Here is a 20,859-nt window from a genome sequence, read left to right on the forward strand (position 1 = left end):
TTGGAGAATATCATGCTAAGTGAGATAAGCCAATCTCAAAAAACCAAAGGACGAATGATCTCGCTGATAAGCGGATGATGACATATAATGGGGGGTGGGAGGGGTTAGCGTTAGGTTAGGGTTAGGTTTAGGGTTAGGGTTAAGGAAGGGGGCAAGAATGGAGGAAGGAAGGACTGTATAGAGGGAAAAGAGGGGTGGGGGGGAGGAAAAAATAACAGAATGAATCAAACAACATTACCCTATGTAAATTTATGACTACACAAATGGTATGACTTTACTCCATGTACAAACAGAGAAACAACATGTATCCCATTTGTTTACAATTAAAAAAATAATAATAAAGTGTTAAATCAACCAAAAAAAAAAGAACTGTCACCATTTGAACTCAGAGGTGGGCCAAGAAGCTACAAGGCAATATCATCTTCCATCCAGTCCTTATTGGAGGAAAAATCCTTAAAGAAACCATTGCATAAAATAACTCTTGACTTCACAATTGCACTTGGCACTATGGAGAGAGACAAAGTTCTATGAGAGCAAATAAAGTGGTCCTGCAGTTCAAGGTAGTTTACCTGAGGGTGAAACCCTCAGGCAGAGTAAGGATTGACTAGGGGAAGGGGCAGCATGTGATAAAGGCTCTGAGGCAAGAAAACCAGTCATATGTTAGAGATTTCTTTCTTTCATTAAGTCTAAATAGATTTCTCTCTATCTTCCATTTAACAAGATTGATTAAGTCTGAGATTCAAGATTTTTTGTCTGACAATAGCTATTGGTGTTCCTCAAAGACATCCTCCCAATTTTAGGCCTTTTCCTGTTACAGCAACAGTTCATCTTTCCATAGTTCCAATGTCTTTGTTAACCTTTTCACATATAACCTAGTTTGGCAATATTTTTCTTAAAATGGCCCACCCATTGAATTTGCAAGGGGAAAAAAAGATTCTCTTTCCTCACTATTTGCTATCTCTGAGGTCATGGGCATCTTTTTTATTTTTTACTATCTTTAAATCCTTATTCTCCCATTTTTTAAATGAAATAAAAATAATACTTATCTCAATGAGATCCTTCGTGTGAAAATAAACTGAAAGATACTATGCAATCATCATCCTAACCAAATGTGAAGTTATAATAATAGAAGTGTTGACCAACACCTCACTTATATGGCTGCAGAAACAGCCATATGATAAAGTCAATGCAGAGGTCAAACCACTTCCCATGATCTCGACACACGCACTCATCATGTCTACTTTTCCAGACAGGCTCTATTTTATGTTCTGCTCCGGTGAGAGGTTACTATTGACTTTTCACCACGACTCTTTGTCCTTTTGCTTTTCTGTCTTTAAATTTCCTGTTCTTTGAAACACCATCATTCAACTATGTGCATTTATCATCCACAAATATATAAATGATCCCAGAAAGTACCTAATACAGAGTTCAGATTTACAAAGATGATTCAAGTAATTCTTGGGAATTTTAATTATAATACATCTCAGACAAGACTAGGATGGTGCAGGAGTTTAGGTTATTGTCTTAGGTAACAGTACCTAACCCTGCAAATGAGTTAGACGGTAAATAGTAAATCATCTCTAACGCAGCAGAGAGATGGAGAAAGATGAGGACTGAAATCATTGCTGAATTTGGCAATTGGGACATCACAAGTGATCATTGCCTGAACCACTTCAGAAAAGGTTTGGGAAGGGGCTGCCGAGAGACCAACTCTGATTTCAATGAATGGAGGAAGAAAACGGAGGAAAAGGAAGTTGAGACAGTTACTCTTGATTACTCTTTTGAAAAATGTTAAAAAAAAAAAAAAAAAAAAAAAAGATAGGTGGGAATCAGAAAGCAACTGAGGGGGGTCAAAGAAAGCATGAAAGAGGAATACAAGAGACCTGCCTGCACAGGTTTCCAGGCTGAGTGGAAGGATCCATAAAAAAGGGAGAGGTCAGAAATAGTATAGGGAGAGGACAGAAAGCATGAATGTACTAGAAATGGTCAAGGTCAAGGACACACACCCAAAGACTACTAAACCATCGCAATCCTTTGCCCGTAGCCATACCTGCAGGTCTCCAGGGTTCATTTTACCAACATGTCCACAGAAGTCTTCATGGGCCATACTTCCACCATCCAGAAGATAAGATACCTTTAAAAAACAAACAGAAGAAAAAGTAGGCCTCTGCCTAATTTAAAATCAGATTTTGTTTGGTTTCTTATTATTAGCTTATTTGAGTTCCTTATGTATTTTGGATATTAACCCCCTATCATGCTTTGCATACCATTTTCTCCTATTTCAAGTTGCTTTCCCAAGGGAAAAAAAATGAGCAAAGGACCTGAAAAGACATTTTTCCAAAGAAGACATAAAATGACCAACAGGTATAAGTGAAAATGTTCACCATCACTAATTACAAGAGAAATGCAAGTCAAAATCACAATGCAATATGACTTCACAACTGTCAGAATGGCTATTATTAAATGGCCAGAATATAACAAGTGTTGATGAGGATGTGGAGAAAAGGGAATCCTTATATATTCCTAGTGAGACTGTAAATTGGTAGAGCCATTATGGAAAACAGTATGCGCATCCTGAAAAAATTTAAAAACAGAACTATCAAATGATCTAGCAATCTCACTTCTGGATATTCAAATAAAATAAATAAAAATATTGAAAAGATATATGCATTCCCACGTTCACTGAAGCACTATTTAGTCAAGAGCTGGAAACAATCTCAGTGCCTACAAATGGATGAATAGATAAAGAAATTGCAATACAGTAGAGTATTAAAAAAGGAGGATATTCTGCCATTTACAATAGCATGGATGAAACCAGAGGACATTATGTTCAGTGAAATAAGACAGACTCAAAAACAAAAATGCATGATCTCACTGATAGAAACAGAAAGGAAAAGGGTGGTTACCAGGGATCAGGCACAGGAAAAATACAGACATGTAGGCCAAAGGGTATAAACTTGCAGTTATAAGATCAATAAGTTCTGGATACCCACTGCACAGCATATAACTAGAGTTAATAATAATGCACTGTATAGGTGAAATTTGGTAAGGTAGTAAATATTTAGTATTCTTACCACACACACACACACACACACACACACACACAAAGTAACTATGTGAGGTGATAATCATTCCATATTGGACACATATATCAAAACATCACATTGTATACCTTGAATATATACATATATACATATAAATATATACATATATATTTTATAATATAAATGTATACATATATATATTTTATATATAAATGTATACATATATATATTAATATAAAGATAAATATATATATATATATATATATATATATATATATTTTTTTTTTTTTTTTTTTTTTTTTTTTCAGTGCTGGGGATTGAACCCAGGGCCTGTACTTGCAAGGCAAGCACTCTACTGACTGAGCTATCTCCCCGGCCCTAAAAAAAGAATTTTTAAAAGGAAAAAAAAAATCAAGCAACTCTAAAATTCTCATTTTTAAGGCTGTTATGATTACCCTAGAAAACAAAGATTAAAGAGTAACTAAATACTTAGAATTTTTAATTACCTAAGGGATGTGGTAATACTGTTTTTTGAAATGCACAACTTAGTATTTAAGGCTTAAAATGTCATGTGTGTGTCAGGATACAAGGATCTCTTTGTACATTCTATTTAGATTTGACAACAGTTTTGCTTAATTTGTAAATATTTGTGAAATTCATCTGTGGCTCCTACAGGAATTGCCAATCAGCCTAGACAGTCCTGAAAGGCGTGTAAAAAAAACAAAGTTTATCTGCAAACCACTCATGGCTCTTCCCCTCAGGCTTAAGGGTGACAACTTCTAACAGTTACTTTATTGGATGAATGTTTCATAATTTAGCTACCCCGATGTTTTCCTTAAAGTTAATGTTATTATCCTTTTTCATATCAGAAATTTCACTTCAAATTTTTATTAACCCATTATTGAGTGAGTGAACCAGAAAAAGCAAATTGTGATTAAAATCCCAGCATCTATTGTTATGTAACCACTTAAATTTCAATCAAATAGAGCAGTTTAAATTGGTATTTAAAAAGAATGAATTGTGCTTTTTTCCCAACTTCTTGAACTCATAGCTTTTACCAATTCCCTAAATTGCACAAGCAGATGATGATACATAATGGGGGGTAGGAGGGAGGCAAGAATGGAGGAAGGAGGGACTGTATAGAGGAAAAAGAGGGGTGGGAGGGGTAGGGGGAAGGAAAAATAACAGAATGAATCAAACACCATTACCCTATGTAAATGTATGATTACAACAAATGGTACGACTCTATTTCACGTACAACCAGAGAAAACAAGTTGTACCCCATTTGTTTACAATGCATCAAACTAAATAAATCATTTAAAAAAAAAGCCATTTCCATTCTGTTTGGACAGAAGCTCCCCTTTGAGTTCTCAAAAGAGTCCCTTTCAAATCATATTCTTTTCCATTCCCAAATATTTTTCAATTATCCAAGCCTAAGGGCTTTCAACTTGCTAATCATCAAAAAATGTCAGGGAACTTCAAAAAATAAATTGTTGCGTGACTCATTTAAAGATGAAAATTTAAGTGGACACCAAGAGAGGAGAGGTTTTTTTAATTTTCAAATTTGATCTATAGAGAACAATTTCAACACTGTTCTCAAAGATCATGAAGATCATCATCTCCCCTTTTCCTTTACCTTTGCAGAGCGGACCTCCTCTTTCTCCCTGGTAATACAAAAGTAAACATCATTTCTCCCATCCTAAAGACTATAAAATTTGAATTCGAAGTCTGGTCACCGAAGAATTACTGAACACATAATGCCTACCTTTTAGTATATAAAGCAAAGACCTCAGAAACCAAGGAAACCCTGACCTTTTATTATAATCTTTTACTTTTTGCTAAGTGCTGTAAATGCTACCCTGAGACCTTACATATAAATTAATGTCTGTAGAGGATTTAAAAAAAAAAAACTCAAGCTGTACTTCTGAGCGTTGACACAATCCAGATGATTTTTTAGGGCATTACATAATCACAAACACCTGGAGAACTGCCGTGGGTGGTTGACGAATTTTGAGTGTTATGTTTAAAGTCAATAGTTGTGTGTGTCTAATTAAGTAAGAAATTTGTAATCTGAACCAGGTGTTTTCTTAAAGCACTTGATGTGCTTCTTGGTCTTGCATCCTCCTTTCCTCCTTCTAGTCCTTTCCATGGATCTTTACTAAATATTTTTGCTTCCTTGTCAGTTCTTATTTCTTTGTGTTTGTGTATGGAAGGAGAAAGAAACAAACCCGTAACAGCGATGACAGAAAAGTGTCACTTGCCATATGTAATTTAGGAAAGGTGTCCCTCAAGGAACTATAAATTAATTCTGAAAAATTACAATCCAAAAGAAAATATAGTTTGTTGTTTCTTTCCAAATGGTACTTAGAAGGAAGAGTGTAGGTATCTCATTCTCTGTTTGGCAATAAGATTCAAAATTTATTCTTAAAAGCAAGAAGTTTATATTCTAAGGGAAATTTTTTTTTCATTTCCATTTGCCTTTAAGTGATACGTTTTTTGTTTTTTTGGATTTTTTGTTTTTTGTTTTTCTCTTTTGGTAGCTGAGTAGGAAAAACAGAAAAGCAAAACAAAAACACAAGTTGAGGTCATGTGATGAGAGATGCCAGTAAGGAACAGCCTGCATAATAGATGCTTCTAATAAGTCTCAGGGATAGAAATATGATGTTTGAATCCATGCAATTAAGAACCCAAGCTATTTTACTAAAATATTTTAACAACTTGGGCAATCACTCAGAAGCCTAAAAATCATCCTGCTAAATTGATTGATCCAATCCAAAACCCCACATGTATACCCTCACAAGAACTGAAAGGTGGTTTTAACAAAAAAGGAAAAAATCAACACAGTTCGGATGTTTAACCCACAGGCAAACCCAAGTAGTTTAAGTTCTACTAGGTCCCTCCTTGACATTTCTGTGCCACCACCCTGCAAAGACACCGATGCTTCAGGGGCCCCTGCTTCACTACCCTCATGGCTCTGTCTGTAGAAACTAGTCAAGCTTTGGGGCCCTGGTTGGAATCTCAGGTTTGCTACTTGCCAGGTGTGAGATATGGGGTGAAGTCCCTTAATTTCTTGGAGGTTCAATTTATGCATGTAAAAATGAACCTAGGAGGGGAGATATGAGGTCATGTGTGCAAAGTACCTGTCACATAACATGTACTAAGTTCTAGACTTTGCACATCTGTTACACCTCCTTGGGCAGAGTTCCCATTTGTGGGTCCTCCCTCAGATCCTCCAGCTTTCTGAAATAGATTTCCCCCAAAATTCTCATGGTTCACTTCCTCACTTCATTCAGGCCTCTGTTTAAATGTCACTGCCTACGTGAAACTGCCTGTGACCAGCCCAATGCATCTAATTTATCAATGTAGTCTTTATTATAATTAATATCACATTAATTTTACAAAACAGTGGGTTTCATTTTATATATATATATTTTTAGTTGTACGTGGACACAATTCTTTTACTTTATTTTTATGTGATGCTGAGGATCAAACCCAGTGCCTCACACATGCTAGGCACTGAGCTACAGCCCCAACCCCAGTTGGTTTCGTTTCAATCTACTTTTTATCCTCATACTCTGATTTGTTTCTTCTAGCTTTTTCACTATGAGATATATAATTGGTATTCATTTATTGTCTGTCTTCCCTAAAAAATTATAAAATCCCTGAGGGCCAGGACTTTTCTAAAACTCATCTTCAACAAAACCCAGCACACAGATGACACTGAAGATACGCTGAATGAATGAATGAAGTGAATGAACAAATGGGATCTTGAATCTGCATAGAATTTCAGTCTTTACAAAGCATCTGATCCTGGGTACATATCATCCTCTACACATTGCTGATGAAAACATTGTGGCTGAGTATGATTAGTGTGTGTGGTTCCTAATAGCAGAGCAACGACCTAAATCAACATTTTCTGTCTCTGAAAATGAAACTATTTACACCCTCCCCAGTTGCCTCACAAATGCTGACGCCCTATTGGCAGTAACATAGTGTCGCAAACGCAGTGGTTCCTCTGTCGAGAGTTCTGGCAGGTGTTGCAATGGCAGCCAGGTTGTAGGAGTTTCACACTGGTAACAAGAGGATGTCACCAATGTCAGTGGCTTCAGGTGAACTGGCTAGCTCAGGCAGAGAATGGATCTCTTGCCTCAGTATGCCAAGTTGAAAATCAGTTTCATGATTCCTAAGTAAAAGGAAAAGCTTGGCCAAGGGATCCGGAGCCACAGTATCCTGAGATAAAGTGATCATGGAGTCCTTCTTTGGTATGGACATTGAGGGGTTCTACCCAATAACATCTAACTAAAAAAAAAAAAAAAAAAAAAAATGGCTTTTTTCCTCTTATATTTTTATGTTCCCATTCTCAAAAGTCTCCAAACCTACTCTTTTTCCTTTCATGCTGATGAAAATTTCTGACATGCACATTAATTGTATTCGCGAACCTAAGTATTCAGAAAAGTTGAATTGCAGCATCTGCTAGTAGAATTGCAGGGCCAGGATGCCTCTTTCTCTCTGAATCCAGAACAAGATTCAAACTTTTAAGGAATCTCTTCAAACTACTCCTGCCTGTCCATGTAATCAACAGCCTAGATTCCTAACTGGGACCACCTATGTTCTATAAAATGTGGTAAAGGCGCTCACCTGCATTGTTTTACTTTCCATGTTACACTGAAGTGGCCTCAAAGGAATGATTTGCCAACTTCTAGGATTAAGCAAAATCTCCCCCACACCAACAGTCTCCTGTGGGCACCCAGTGGAGGAAAGTACGCAGTTACGATGACTGTTGCTTAAGAGCGCCCTCTGCTGACCCAAATGATGTGTGCTCACTTTTTCCACAATCACACCTCACCAAACCAGGTGTATGTCTTGCTTATATATCCATTAAGAAGTAAATATGCCTTCTAGCATATGCATGACGTCTGTGCTCAAAGACTGAATGTCAGTGTACCAGGCTGCCATCTTTTCACCAAAGCAGCAGCTATGTTGTGGTTTAGAGGGAAGTTATTCTGTTCAGCTCAAACTCTGGTCAAAAATTGTCCAGGGAGACACCTGAGAATGACGTGCCTGAAAACTACTCCCACAGAGAGTCCTAGTCAGGTTGGGGGTTCATAGGGTTCCTACAGAGGTACAGGTTTGAGGGACTTGTGTCAATTTCCCTTTGGTTGTAATATTTTATTTAAAATGTCATTATTTCCTGACATGGTGCGCACACCTGTAATTCCACTGGCTCGGGAGGCTGAGGCAGGAGGATCAGGGGTTCAAATCTAGCCTCAGAAACTTAGTGAGGCTGTAAGCAAGCTAGTGATACCCTATCTCTAAACAAAATATAAAAATGGGCCGGGAATGTGGGTTGGTGGGTAAGCACCCTTGGGTTCAATCCCTGATACAAAAAAAAAAAAATTATATTACTTAATTGAATTGACACCTTTTAGTGAGAGTGCTATGATTCCCTGATTTAATTCACTATAGGGATTTAATTTGTCAAACTTTTAATGAAGGTACTTGATGGTATTGGAACATAGTTTCTAGAATTTTAGATGTCCAGAAGCAATAAAATGTTTATAACAAGGGAATTTTAGAGAAGGATGCTAAATTTTTATCTTGCTTTTGTCTTTTTAAAATAAACTTTTGGGCTGGGGAGATAGCTCAGTCGGTAGAGTGCTTGCATTACAAGCACAAGGCCCTGGGTTCGATCCCCAGCACTGCAAAAAAATAAAATAAAATAAAATAAACTTTTACCCAGGTGTGGTGGTGCCCACCTGTAATCCCTGCAGCTCAGGAGGCTGAGCAGGAGGATCATGAGTTCAAAGCCAGCCCCAGCAAAAATGAGGTGCTAAACAACTCAGTGAGACCCTGTCTCTAAATAACATACAAAATAGGGCTGGGGGTGTGGTTCAGTGGTCCAGTGCCCCCAGCTCAATCCCTGGTACTCCCTCCCCCTCCAAAAAAATAAATGAATAAAATAAACTTTTAATTTTGGAATAATTTTAGATTGATGGAAAAGTTGTAAAGATAGGTTAGTTCATGTGCAGCCTTCTCCTGGCTTCTCCTACCATTAACATATTCCATAACCTCTGTATACCTGTCAACATTAAGACACACTGTTAACTACAATCAGCCTACAGTGTAATAAAACACCAGAACGTTTTCCTCTTAAGTTTGTACCCATTGATCAGATGTTACTGTTAACTAAAGTATATAACATGTGGATTTCACCAGTTTTTCCAGTAACGCCCTTTTATCTGCTTCAGGATCCACATCATCATATCTATTTAGTTTCTTTCATCTATGGCAGTTTCTCATTCTTTCCTTGCTTTTCATGAGCTCAATAATTTTGAAAAGACATGAAGACTAGATGGCTATCAATTTATAAAAGGCCATTTGAACAATCAAAAAAGAAATAGCAATATATAAATAAAGAATCTTTTAAAATTATTTATTTATTTAGTTTTGGTACCAGGGATTGAACCCAGGAGCACTGAACCACTGAGCCACATCCCCGGCCCTTTTTTTTTTTTTTTTTGAGACAGGGTCTTGCTAAGTTACCCAGGCTGGCCTTGAGCTTGTGATCCTCCTGCCTCAGCCTCCTGAGTAGCGGGAATTATCAGTGTGTACCACCACACTTGGCAATATTTTAAATAAATTTATCTCTATTTTCTTAATCATTTTCTTCTTTCATTTTGGCCTGCACAGGGGGAAATAGCATCACAAAAATCACAAACAGGAAGTTAGGAATCATCAAGAAGGAACATAGTGTCATTAGTTCCCTACCCTCAGGGAGCTACAACTCCAGCAGGAGATAGGCTATTAAAATAAACAGACAAGTGTATACAAGATAAAGAGGAATAGGAGCAGTTCCAGAGGATACACAGAAGAAGGATTAATTCTGATGAAGAAGAATCTGGAGGAATCGGGGAATTATTCATGGGAGAGGCATCCCCCCAATGGGCCTTAAAAGATTGAAATAATGAGGAAAACCCAGGGTGAGGTGGGACCAAAAGTGTATAGAAGAGAAAGAACTTTTAGTTTGTAATGAAATGTCATGAGTGATTAAAGTATAAATTTATTAACTGTTATAAGATCATGGATGGTCTCCTTGTAACTTTAAAAAGTTAAAGAATTGTCCTTCTATATCCAGGCATAACAATCCATTTCTTCATTAAACTAGAAGTTCAGAGAAGTAACAGCATTGCTTTGCACTCACAGGGAGGAAAATTTGGAACCCTGACCCCAGAAAGCATCAGGTCCCACAGTAAATGGGCTTGGAAGGAGTATGGAAAGTTCGATTTTGTGATCTATGCCACTCATGCAACCTTATTTCTAATAGTAATAAAACCCTTTACTCATCTGAATGTGAGTATATTGGGAGAACATAACACGTACAGAAAGGCAGCCTTGTCCTGGAGGGAGTGGTAATGGAAGAGTGGACAAGTGTGGGCCTAGAATCAGATGGGTCTATCCGATCCTGCTCTGCAAGAGAACTTGACAAATCACCATTTTTAAAATTTGTTCTATTTAGTTATACATGACAGCAGAATGCATTTCAATTCATTGTACACAAATGGAGTACAACTTTTCATTTCTCTGATTGTACATGATGTAGAGTCACAATATTCATACAATCATACATGTACATAAGGTAGTGATGTCTGTCTCATTCCACCATCTTTCCCGCCCCCTGTCCCATCCCCTCCCTTCATTCCCCTCTGCATGATCCAAAACTCCTCCATTCTTCCCTTACCCACCCCCCGTTATGTATCAGCATACACCTATCAAACACTTGACCTTCGGTTTTTTGAGATTGGCTTATCTCGCTTAGCATGATATTCTCCAACTCCATCCTTTTACTTACAAATGCTATAATTTTATTCTTCTTTAAGGCTGAGTAATATTCCATTGTGTATATATACATTTTCTTTATCCATTCATCTGTGGAAGGGCACATAGGTTGATTCCATAGCTTAGCTATTGTGAATTGAGCTGCTAATAAACACTGATGTGGCTGTGACACAGTAGTATGCCTATACCTTTGGGTATAGGCCAAGGAATGGGATAGCTGAGTCAAATGGTGGTTCCATTCCAAGTTTTCTAAGGAATTTCCATACTGCTTTCCAGAGTGGTTGCACCAATTTGCAACTCCACCAGCAATGTGTGAGTGTACCTTTCTCCCCACATCCTCACCAACATTTATTGTTGCTTGTATTCTTGATAATTGCCATTCTAATTGGAGTAAGATAGAAATCTTAGGGTAGTTTTGATTCACATTTCTCTAATTACTAGAGATGAACATTTTTCATAAATCTGCTGATTGCTTATATATCTTCTGTGAAGTGTCTGCTCAGTTCCTTAGCCCATTTATTGACTGGGTTATTTGTATTTTTGATGTTAAGTTTTTTGAGTTCTTTATAAATTCTGGAGATTAGTGCTCTATCTGAAGTATGACAAATCACCATTTCTTTAGGTTAAAGATGGTTCTACTTATTATTTCAGCTTGGTAGTGCCTCATTTGTAAAATGAGGGAATAACAATTTTAACTGTTTTGCTTTGTTTTTTGGTACCAGGGATTGAACCCAGGAGCACTTAACCACTGAGCCACATTGCCAGCCCTTTTTGAGACAGGGTCTTGCTAATGTGCTTAGGGTCTTGCTAAGTTGCTGAGGCTGGCTTTGAACTGGCCTCAGCAACTTCTGCCTCAGTCTCCTGCCTCAGCCTCCCAAGCCTCTGGGATTACAGGTGTGCACCACCAGGCCCAGCACAATTCTTACTTTTCAAGGTTGCTGTGAGGCTTAGAGGTAACCTATAAATATATGAAGCTTCTCATAAAATAGTAATTAATATTGCATGACGAATGTCCTTTAGGTTTAACCCTGTATGAGCAGGGCTTTCAGGGTTTTGTTGTTTATGGTTTTGTTTTTAATTGACAAGTAAAAATGTATGGGATACAGCATATGTAATCAATTGTATACATTGTATAATGATCAAACCAGGGTATTAAGGGAATAAAATTACTATGTTGAAGAGATTCCTATATTTCCATGTTCATTACAGCACTATTCATAATAACCAACATATGGAATCAACCCAAGTGTCCATCAACACTTGGATGGATAAAAAATATGGTCTATATACACAACAGAATATTGTTCACCCATTTAACAGGCCTTTCATTTTAAACGAGTCTACTGACTGAAGAACCCTGAAGCAGCTATGCTAATAGTATTGAAGATTTACATGAAGCTTTTGTATATGTAATGATTTGTTAGTTCATTTCGGACTTATTTTTAGTCTCACTTGAAAGCATTAACTTATATTTGGTGACATAAAATAATCTTTTAATGATGGGTTTAGAGTCTTTTACACACCACACCAATTTTTCTACTTAAGAATTCTTGGAAAGTACTCTCATGAATGGATGGTTTCTGCTTGTAATTGTAATGTAGTCTGGGTGAGATGGATGGGAAAATCTGGGATTATTTGGACTACTTTCAAAGAATATTTCACTTAAAGTTCTACCTTCCTCTACATGGCCTATGCTTGTTGACATAGGCCAGGTTTTAATTATTTGTTGTAGGACATGCCCTATGCACCATAGGATATTTAGCAGCTTCTCGGTCACTATCCACTAGATGGCAGTATCATCCTCAGTTGTGACCACCAGAAATGACTAAACAAATTGCCAAGTGACCTGGGTTGGGCAAAATTACCCAGTTGAAAAGAACTGACATAAATAGCAATTCTACAAAAAAAGTTGAGCTTTTAGGCTAGAGATGGTTCTACTTTAACATAATTATTTCCACTAGTCAGTTTCAGAGTGTAAACTACAACTAGAGATCAAGCTTGACCTTGAAGACTTTCTCCAACAATGGCCCAACCTATAGCTTTAGATGCCATCACATCCCCCAGCCCCATCCTATCCTTGTACATACAGGGTTGTTTTTTTTTATTTTGTTTTGTTGTACCAAGGATTAAACTCAAGCCCAGCTGCACATACAGTTTTCAAGTCTGACAAGACTATTCATTGTTTCTATTCTGTCCCCCTAAACAGGACCTCCACACTTACCTCCACTGCCCAGTTAAATTTTCGCTTATTCCTTAAGGCCTTACTATAAATGTCCACATTTCCCCCCTGAAACCTCCCAGATCCTCTGTTAGAAGCTACAGCTTCTGCCAGGTGCAGTGGCAAATGACTTGGGAGGCTGAAGCAGAAGGATCACAAGTTCAAAGCCGTCACAACAATTTAGCTGAGGCCCTAAGCAACTTAGCGAGACCTTGTCTCAAAATAAAAATAAAAAGGTGGGATGTGGCTCAGTGGTTAAGAGCTCTTGTGTTCAATCTCCAGTATCCAAAAAAAAAAAGCAAGTGAAAGTTAACACTCTTCCCACCCCTTCTCTCTTGTCATCCAGAAACCTTCCCTGGAAGCAATGTCACCAGTTTCTTAAGCACCCATTCAGAGATAATCTAGGTATGCCCAAGAACTTGTATCTTTAATGACTTGTTCATTTTCTCTCTAAGCACCACTTCTTTTGGTTCTGTGACATGTATTTTGTAATGTTATTTTGTTTGTATCCACATAGTCTGTGGAAGTAAGCATTCATTTTAAGAAATCTGTCTTCCCCACAATAAGCCTGATAATAAACCATTAAACAAAGGTATACTCTTTGCTTTTATACAAATCCCACAGTATGCTTCAAATTCTGTACCTTGTTTATGTTGTTTTCCAAATATCATGGGGTTTGTTCTGTACTAAGACCTACCAAACTGTCATTCTTCTTAAGGGCTGGGCAGTGAGCTATTGTATAGATACTATATTTAAATTACTGGTTCTCAACCGCAGGTGACTTTGTACCTATGTCAGCAGACAGTTGACAAGGTTTGGGAACATTTTTATTGCAAGGGGGTGGATGCTATTGGCATCTAGTGGGTAGAAGCCAGGGACACCATTAAACATCCTCCAACACACAGACAACGCCCGTGCTCCCCGTACCCACTGCAGCAAAGAATTATCCATCCAAAATGTCAATAGTTGCTGAGGTTAAAGAATCCCAATGTAAACAGTCTGTGATTGATAAATACTTAAACAGTTTGCAACATTATCTTTATAAGTAATGTAGCATAATATTTCATTTTTCAGATACATAATAATTTCCTCATATATAATTTCCAGATATGTAATTATCACCCTATTACTCTGAATACTTTGTTCCTTTAAAAAAAATTGTACTGGGATAAACATGTATAATAAGCCTTTGTTCTTACTCCGGGCTGTTTTCCAGGAAATTATTAGATTCATAAATGTAGGATTACTGAGTTAATGGGAAATAACTTCTTTCTCTGGAATTATATTTCTTATTTGCATTAGGAATAAAATGTTTCCCCTAATTACATCTGTTTATTGCTTTTATGTAGAAAAGTAGTTGATTTTTACATAGGTATTTAATATCCTGCTATTTACTTAGAGGTTTTGGTTGACATTCTTAGTGTGGTGGCACCCAGGGATGTCTTAGGGGTGGAGTGTCCCTCCTATAATCTATTAGCTTCTCCCCCAAAGCAACATATATTCTAAAATCCATATGCTTCACTATATCCACAACTTTAGGACAAGTCCTGAGCCCTCTGATCACATTTTCATATGGTTCTGAGAGCTTTGAAGCATTAATAACAGAATCATAGATACTGAGGGCTGGGGATATAGCTCAGTTGGTAGAGTGCTTGCCTTGCATGCAGAAGGCCCTGGTTCTAATCCCCAGCACTGCCAAAAAAAAAGAAAAGAAAAAAAAAAATCATAGATACTGGAAAGGAAGAAGAAAATTATTTGTAGGTAAGATGATAACAAAAGAAAATCCACAGTAGCTGAATTCAGTTTGGGCTAGCAATATCTGAGTGTTAAACATGACATAACTAAAGTCGTGTACTAATTAGAACAAATAAAAAAAAATATGATATAAGATACTCATGAAACAATAGTCTCTATGATATTAGTAAAGTATTTCCTAATTTTTCTAGAATTTTTTTCCCAAAAATAGATGCTGAATTTAATAAAGTTTTTTCAGCCTTGATTCAGCCTGGATGGTATGGTTTGCTTTTGAAAATGGTGCATAGCAAGCCAGAAGTAACAGGCTGTGGGAGATGGGAAGTTGGAATTTGGTCCTAAGTTTTAGGTGTGAATCACTAGGGCCTTTCCCTTCCTCTCCAGGATATTGTTTAGGCACTGCCTACAAATGCTGCTGGCTACCAACCAGTTATTATGAGTGTGGCTTTTCTGATAGGCACACCCTTGGAAACAGGGTGGTTTTGTTCTCCTGAAGAAAATCAAAGAACCTGCTGAGGCTTGTAGTGAAAAACTTTTTAAAAATACTTTTCAGCCTACTAAGAACATAATGAATGAGACCCATCCTAAAATGACACAGGAGTAACCAACCATCTCAGTTTATGCAGGCCTGAGGGGTTCCCAGGGACATGAGACATTTCAGTGATAAAACTTGGAAAGTCTTAAGGCCATAATTTTTAAGGGTGATTTGGAAAGACACAAAATATGTTTTTTCTCAGGGTAGGTGTGAGCTGTGAGTAACTCTTTTTTTGAACTAAACTAAACTTGGGCAGGGCGTTCTTATTTTTCAGATCATTCTGTGCTTCTGATCATTTATAGCTGCCCTAAACAAATTATCACATCAGGAGAGACTAGAAAAAGGGTAACTGCAAAATTATTCCACCCTTTACTGCTCAGGTCTTTTTAAAATCTTTTGGTCCCAGGAATTGAACCCAGGAGTGCTTAACTACTGAGCCACATCCCCAGCCCTTTTTATTTTGAGACAGGGTCTTGCTAAGTTGCTGAGGCTGACTCAACTTGCAATCCTCCTGCCTCAGCCTGAGTGGCTGGGATTGCAGGCGTGCACCACTACATGCAGCTTAGAAAGTTCTTCTATTAGTTAGTATCTATGCTTTATTTGGAAACATGCAAAACAATCTAATCTTCCTTAACACTATTGCACCTCCTATCACTGAAAAGGGTTTTTTCCCTTAATATATAAGAAATTTGTATAAAATAATAAAAATAATATCAACAAGAATAAATACTGGCAAGCCCTGACAAATATAGTTTAGCCTGAAAGATACTTATGGTTCACACACTATTAATACAGCACAACAGAAAAAAACAGGCCAAAGATAAATATCTATGATGAACAAATGTTTTAAAATGAAAAGAAAAATCAACCTTGCTCAGATAAAAGAAATGTCAATTAAAACTATGATAAGGCATTATTTTCACCTGTCAAAATGGCAAAGATTTAGCTGGGTGCAATAGCACATGCCTGTAATCCCTGCAACTTGGGAAGCTGAGGTAGGAGAATCACAAGTTTGAGACCAGCCTCAGCAACTTGGTGAGGGCTTAAGCAACTCAGTGAGATCCTGTCTAAAATAATTTTTTTTTCTTATAAAAAGGATTAGCTGGTTCATTCCCAGGTTTCAGCACACACACATGTGGGCATGTGGCTCAGTGGTAAAGCACCCACTTCTGGGTTCAATCCCCAATATTTTTTAAAAAAAGAGAAAAAAGGTAAAGATTTAAAAAGTCAAGTATATACTTTTTTTTGGTGATGCTGAAGGTAATAGTTGCTTTCATATTTCACTATGCTAATGTCAGTTGGTACAATCATCATGGCAGATGCTTAATGAGACCAATAAAAATTAGTTTTTTAAAGAATATTAGAAAAATGCTAACAGTATAATGTTAGGTAAAAAAATACAAAACACAAATAGTAAGATAACAGAAAAAAGTACTGGAGGAAAATACATCAATAATAACAATAGTTATTTCCATATAGTAAGGCAACTTTACAGCTCATCCTAATTTTGTTCTTTATATTAGACAGCATTTTCAAAATTTATAAACCTGTATAATTTAGATAAACCTCCAGAGGTGATGAGACTACAGGTGAATTTGGCTTTAAATTGTAGACTTTTAAAGTCCATATTAAGAGATAGCTGAGTCCCTGGCTTACCAAACTTCCTGGGGAAACCCAACAGTCATTTCTCATGATACAAGGCAGTTATGTTTTATAAAGTTACCATGATCACCGAGTTAGTGAATACTGAACCATTGTTCCTAGGGGAAATACAGGATTGGTTTCCTTCAAGTCTCTGGTCATGGTAGTTTTGTCAACCTCTCAATATCTGGCTCTGTTTTATGTATTTCTATTTAAAGACACATTATGTAACATGTATTGTCAATTAATTAACATTGAACTCTCAGTCAACAGTGTTACAATTCATACATGAACAGTTTATCTAAGATACATTTTTCTCTATGAGAAAAGACATATTGACAGTACTCTTGTGCTTAGGAATGCTGGAAAGCACTGTGGTACTATGCTTGGGAGCCACTTTAAATAGTGAAATTACCAATAAAAAGCATGAAAATATAAGAAATATGGCACTAAGACCATGAAAAGGACACTTGCTTCCATTATGAGAACTGAAACAAGAAAGCAGAGCGTCACCTTAGCTGGGAACATGCATACTGCATGAATTACCACAAAAGTCCCACAAGTATTGATTTGGGGTTCCAAATAGGTGAATTCATGAATATGCAATCCACAAATAATGAGGATCACCTGTAATTACTGATTTAAGCTACAGATTTAAGGGAAATTCCTAATCAAAAAGAAAGCACCAAACATGGATATTTGATAGTTGAGTTATTTAAAGTTGAATGCCTTACAATTTATAAAACAGTCCCCTTAGAAGGCACTTTCCATAATGGAAATGAAACCAATGTGTTTCCTCATTGATTTTATTAAATACTCATTGTCTTCAGCAAGAGTCATCTCTTTTTTATTATCTAATTAATTTCAGCCAGTAGTTACTGGGTGGCTCCGCAGGGAGAACAGGGAGAACTGTGGGATGATCTCTACTGAAGCACTTTACAGTTTTCTTGGGTGTGTTGAGGGGAGGTTGAAGCAAGTCCCATCTAACACAAGAGAGACAGAAGATGATCAAGGACCCTTAATGGATAATGTGTGTGAGACTGGTAAAAATATAATGCCATGTAGATCCAACAAAGGAGAAAGTGCATTCTCTTGGGATTGTCTGGAAAACTTGATGGACATAATGACATTTGAAAAGATTTTTAAGGGATTAGTAAGATAGAAACTAGAGGGAGGTATGCAGAGACATGTTCTGGGAAATGAGTCAACATGGACATAGAGAATGTGATATGCATAGCTATATGTAAGGCACAGTGCCCCCCCCCCCAGTAGATTAGCAGAGAAGAGAACTGGATGGCAAATGGCTAAAGGAAGACAGGTCCCAACTACCCTGATCCTGTTTCTAGAAGCTTCTGTGGGTTCATGTAACTTAACTGCTGTGGTGATTAACTTTTTTTTTTTTTTTTTTTTTTTTTTTTGTGGTACTGGAGATTGAACCCAGGGCCTTGTGCTTGCAAGGCAAACACTCTACCAACTGAGTTATATCCCCAGCCCGTGATTAACTCTTTCTCTGTTCATTTTTCATATCCTTAACTAGACTATATATGGAGATGAGCAGAGATCATGCCTCATTCTTTAGCCTCACACTTGCTGCCTTGTACCAAGTCCCCAACACATAACACACACCCCAAAAGACAAAAGGTCACCCTATACCAACACCTGCATGTCACCAGCCTTCAGTAAATATTTACTTATTTACTAAGTGGCTTTTCAGTTAAACCTTTTTTTTTTTTTTTTTAAGTCTTCTTTGTTGTTTTATTAATACTATTTGTAGATGTTTTTCTTGGGTAGAAGTTTTAAGCTTGTCGGCAAGTTATTGATTTTTTTTTTTTTTTTTTTTTTTTTGCACTGCTGGGGATTGAACCCAGGGCCTTAGTGCTTGTGAGGCAAGCACTCTACCAACTGAGCTATATCCCCAGCCCTCAGTTAAACCTTTAACAAGCCCTAGATCATTTATTAAGAATGCAGAGGGGGCTGGGTAGGTAGCTCAGTTGGTAGAGTGCTTGCCTTGCAAGCCCAAGGCCCTGGGTTCGATCCCCAGTACTGCAAAAAAAAAAAAAAAAAAAAAAAAAAAAAGAATACAGAGGAAATAGCTAAACTTCATAACAGGAAGTAAGTGTCACTGAGTTTTCCCAGAATATATGTATGTGTAGAGAATGGAAAACATTGAATGTGCCACAATATTATATTACTTATTTTTATTTCCATATCTGACCAAAACTAAAAATTACTATGCAACAGGATCTCTAAATTTTGTAATTAAACTTGGAAAGGTCTAAGTATATCCTCAAAAATCCTAATTTTTAGGCTGTTACATTTTGACCCCTTAATCCTATAATTTCTTAGAATTTAGTATAAATACTAAGTTCTTGAATTATCTTTTGGGGTTTATAGTATTATATTACATGAGGTTAAATGTTTCTGAATAATCTTGCATAGAAATATATATAAAATGAATCCCATCTTAGTTTTTTCTATCTCCAATAAGTTATTTTAATTATAAAAGTACTTTAAGAAGCCAATTCTTGCTTATTAACTGCTTGAATAGAAAGGCCTCCAATGGCACAAATTCAAAGAATATTAGTAGTTAATACTTAAACTTGAGTACATCTCATGTAAAATTGACATTACGATTCTATAGTAAGACAGTGCATAGCCAGAAACTTGTAAAATGAATTTTAGTCTATTATTCATTCTTCCAAAATTCAATTTTCCATTAAAAATAAGAAGCAAGTTTTAAAATACACACTTCACTGGCAAATTATCATACTTACTGTTTCAAAACCTCGATGTGGGTGATCAGGAAATCCACCCGGTCTACCTCCTTTAAATTCATCGAACAGTAAAAACGGATCCAGATTTTTTAACTGAAATTAAAATAAAATTCAGCAGATTAGATGTACTTTTTCAGCCACAGTACCAGAGGCTGCATTCATGAACAGATCTAGCAAAACCCATCAAAAACTAGGTTGCCAGAGAGCAACCTTTGGTGATAAAAATTGCTTTCAGGAAGAACTCCTTATTCCCGAAACAATAGGGATTCTTTGCTGATTGTGTTAGAGAGTTGATGTTTTACTCTCCAAGAGTGGACAAACATTTCATGGTCACTTGAGATATAAATAGTGAAGTATAAATAAGATCATCTGTGCCCTAAACAGATTCATAAAGGAACAGACTACAAAATAAAGTATTGCCATGTGATTGTAAGTGCTCTAAGGGAAGACAACTTTACACATGTGAGAATGAGGTAGACTCAGAGAGGTGTCAGTTGAGCTAGGTCTTGAAGTGCAAGTAGGATTTAATCATTAAGCTGGGCATGGTGGCTATAATCCCAGCAGCTCAGGAGGCTGAGGCTGGAGGATTGCAAGTTTGAGGCCAGCCTCAGCAATTTAGTGAGGCACTAAATAACTTGCCAAAATCCTGTCTCCAGATAAAAAATAGAAAGAGCTGAGGGTATGGTTCAGTGGTTAGGGGCTCCTGGGTCTAATCCCCAGTATAAATAAGTAAATAAATGCAGAGTTGCTAATTAAAAAGGAAGCAGAGCTTAAAAGATTTGGAAAATCCTCAGCCTACTCTTAATAAAGCTTTCTCATTGTAAAGAAAAAAAGTATGTTCGGGAGAAAAACCAAGGGTGTGGCCAAATCACCACTTGATAAGGAGCCATTTTAAACAGAAGCCAGAACCTATTGTCCAAAATAATGGAAGAATGACCCCACTCTAGTGCCAACTTCCTTATTTTTGAAGTGCTGTAACAATATACCATAAACAGAGTGGCTTATAAATGACAAAAAAAATTGTTTCTTATTGTTCTGAAGGCTAAAAAATCCAAGAGT

General features: G+C 36.9%; 1 protein-coding gene across 1 annotated transcript in view; it reads right to left on the bottom strand.

Moving 5' to 3' along the window:
- Positions 1 to 20,859, bottom strand: part of Pir (pirin) — a 91,506-nt gene that overhangs the window by 60,822 nt on the left and 9,825 nt on the right. The window contains exons 3-4 of the mRNA XM_047535968.1: positions 19,801 to 19,893; positions 2,051 to 2,134 (exon numbers count right to left, since the gene is read on the bottom strand). Coding sequence (XP_047391924.1) covers positions 2,051 to 2,134; positions 19,801 to 19,893 — 177 coding nt within the window. The remainder of the gene's footprint in view (positions 1 to 2,050; positions 2,135 to 19,800; positions 19,894 to 20,859) is intronic.

Source organism: Sciurus carolinensis, chromosome X (assembly GCF_902686445.1).
Source record: "Sciurus carolinensis chromosome X, mSciCar1.2, whole genome shotgun sequence".
Taxonomy (NCBI): domain Eukaryota; kingdom Metazoa; phylum Chordata; class Mammalia; order Rodentia; family Sciuridae; genus Sciurus; species Sciurus carolinensis.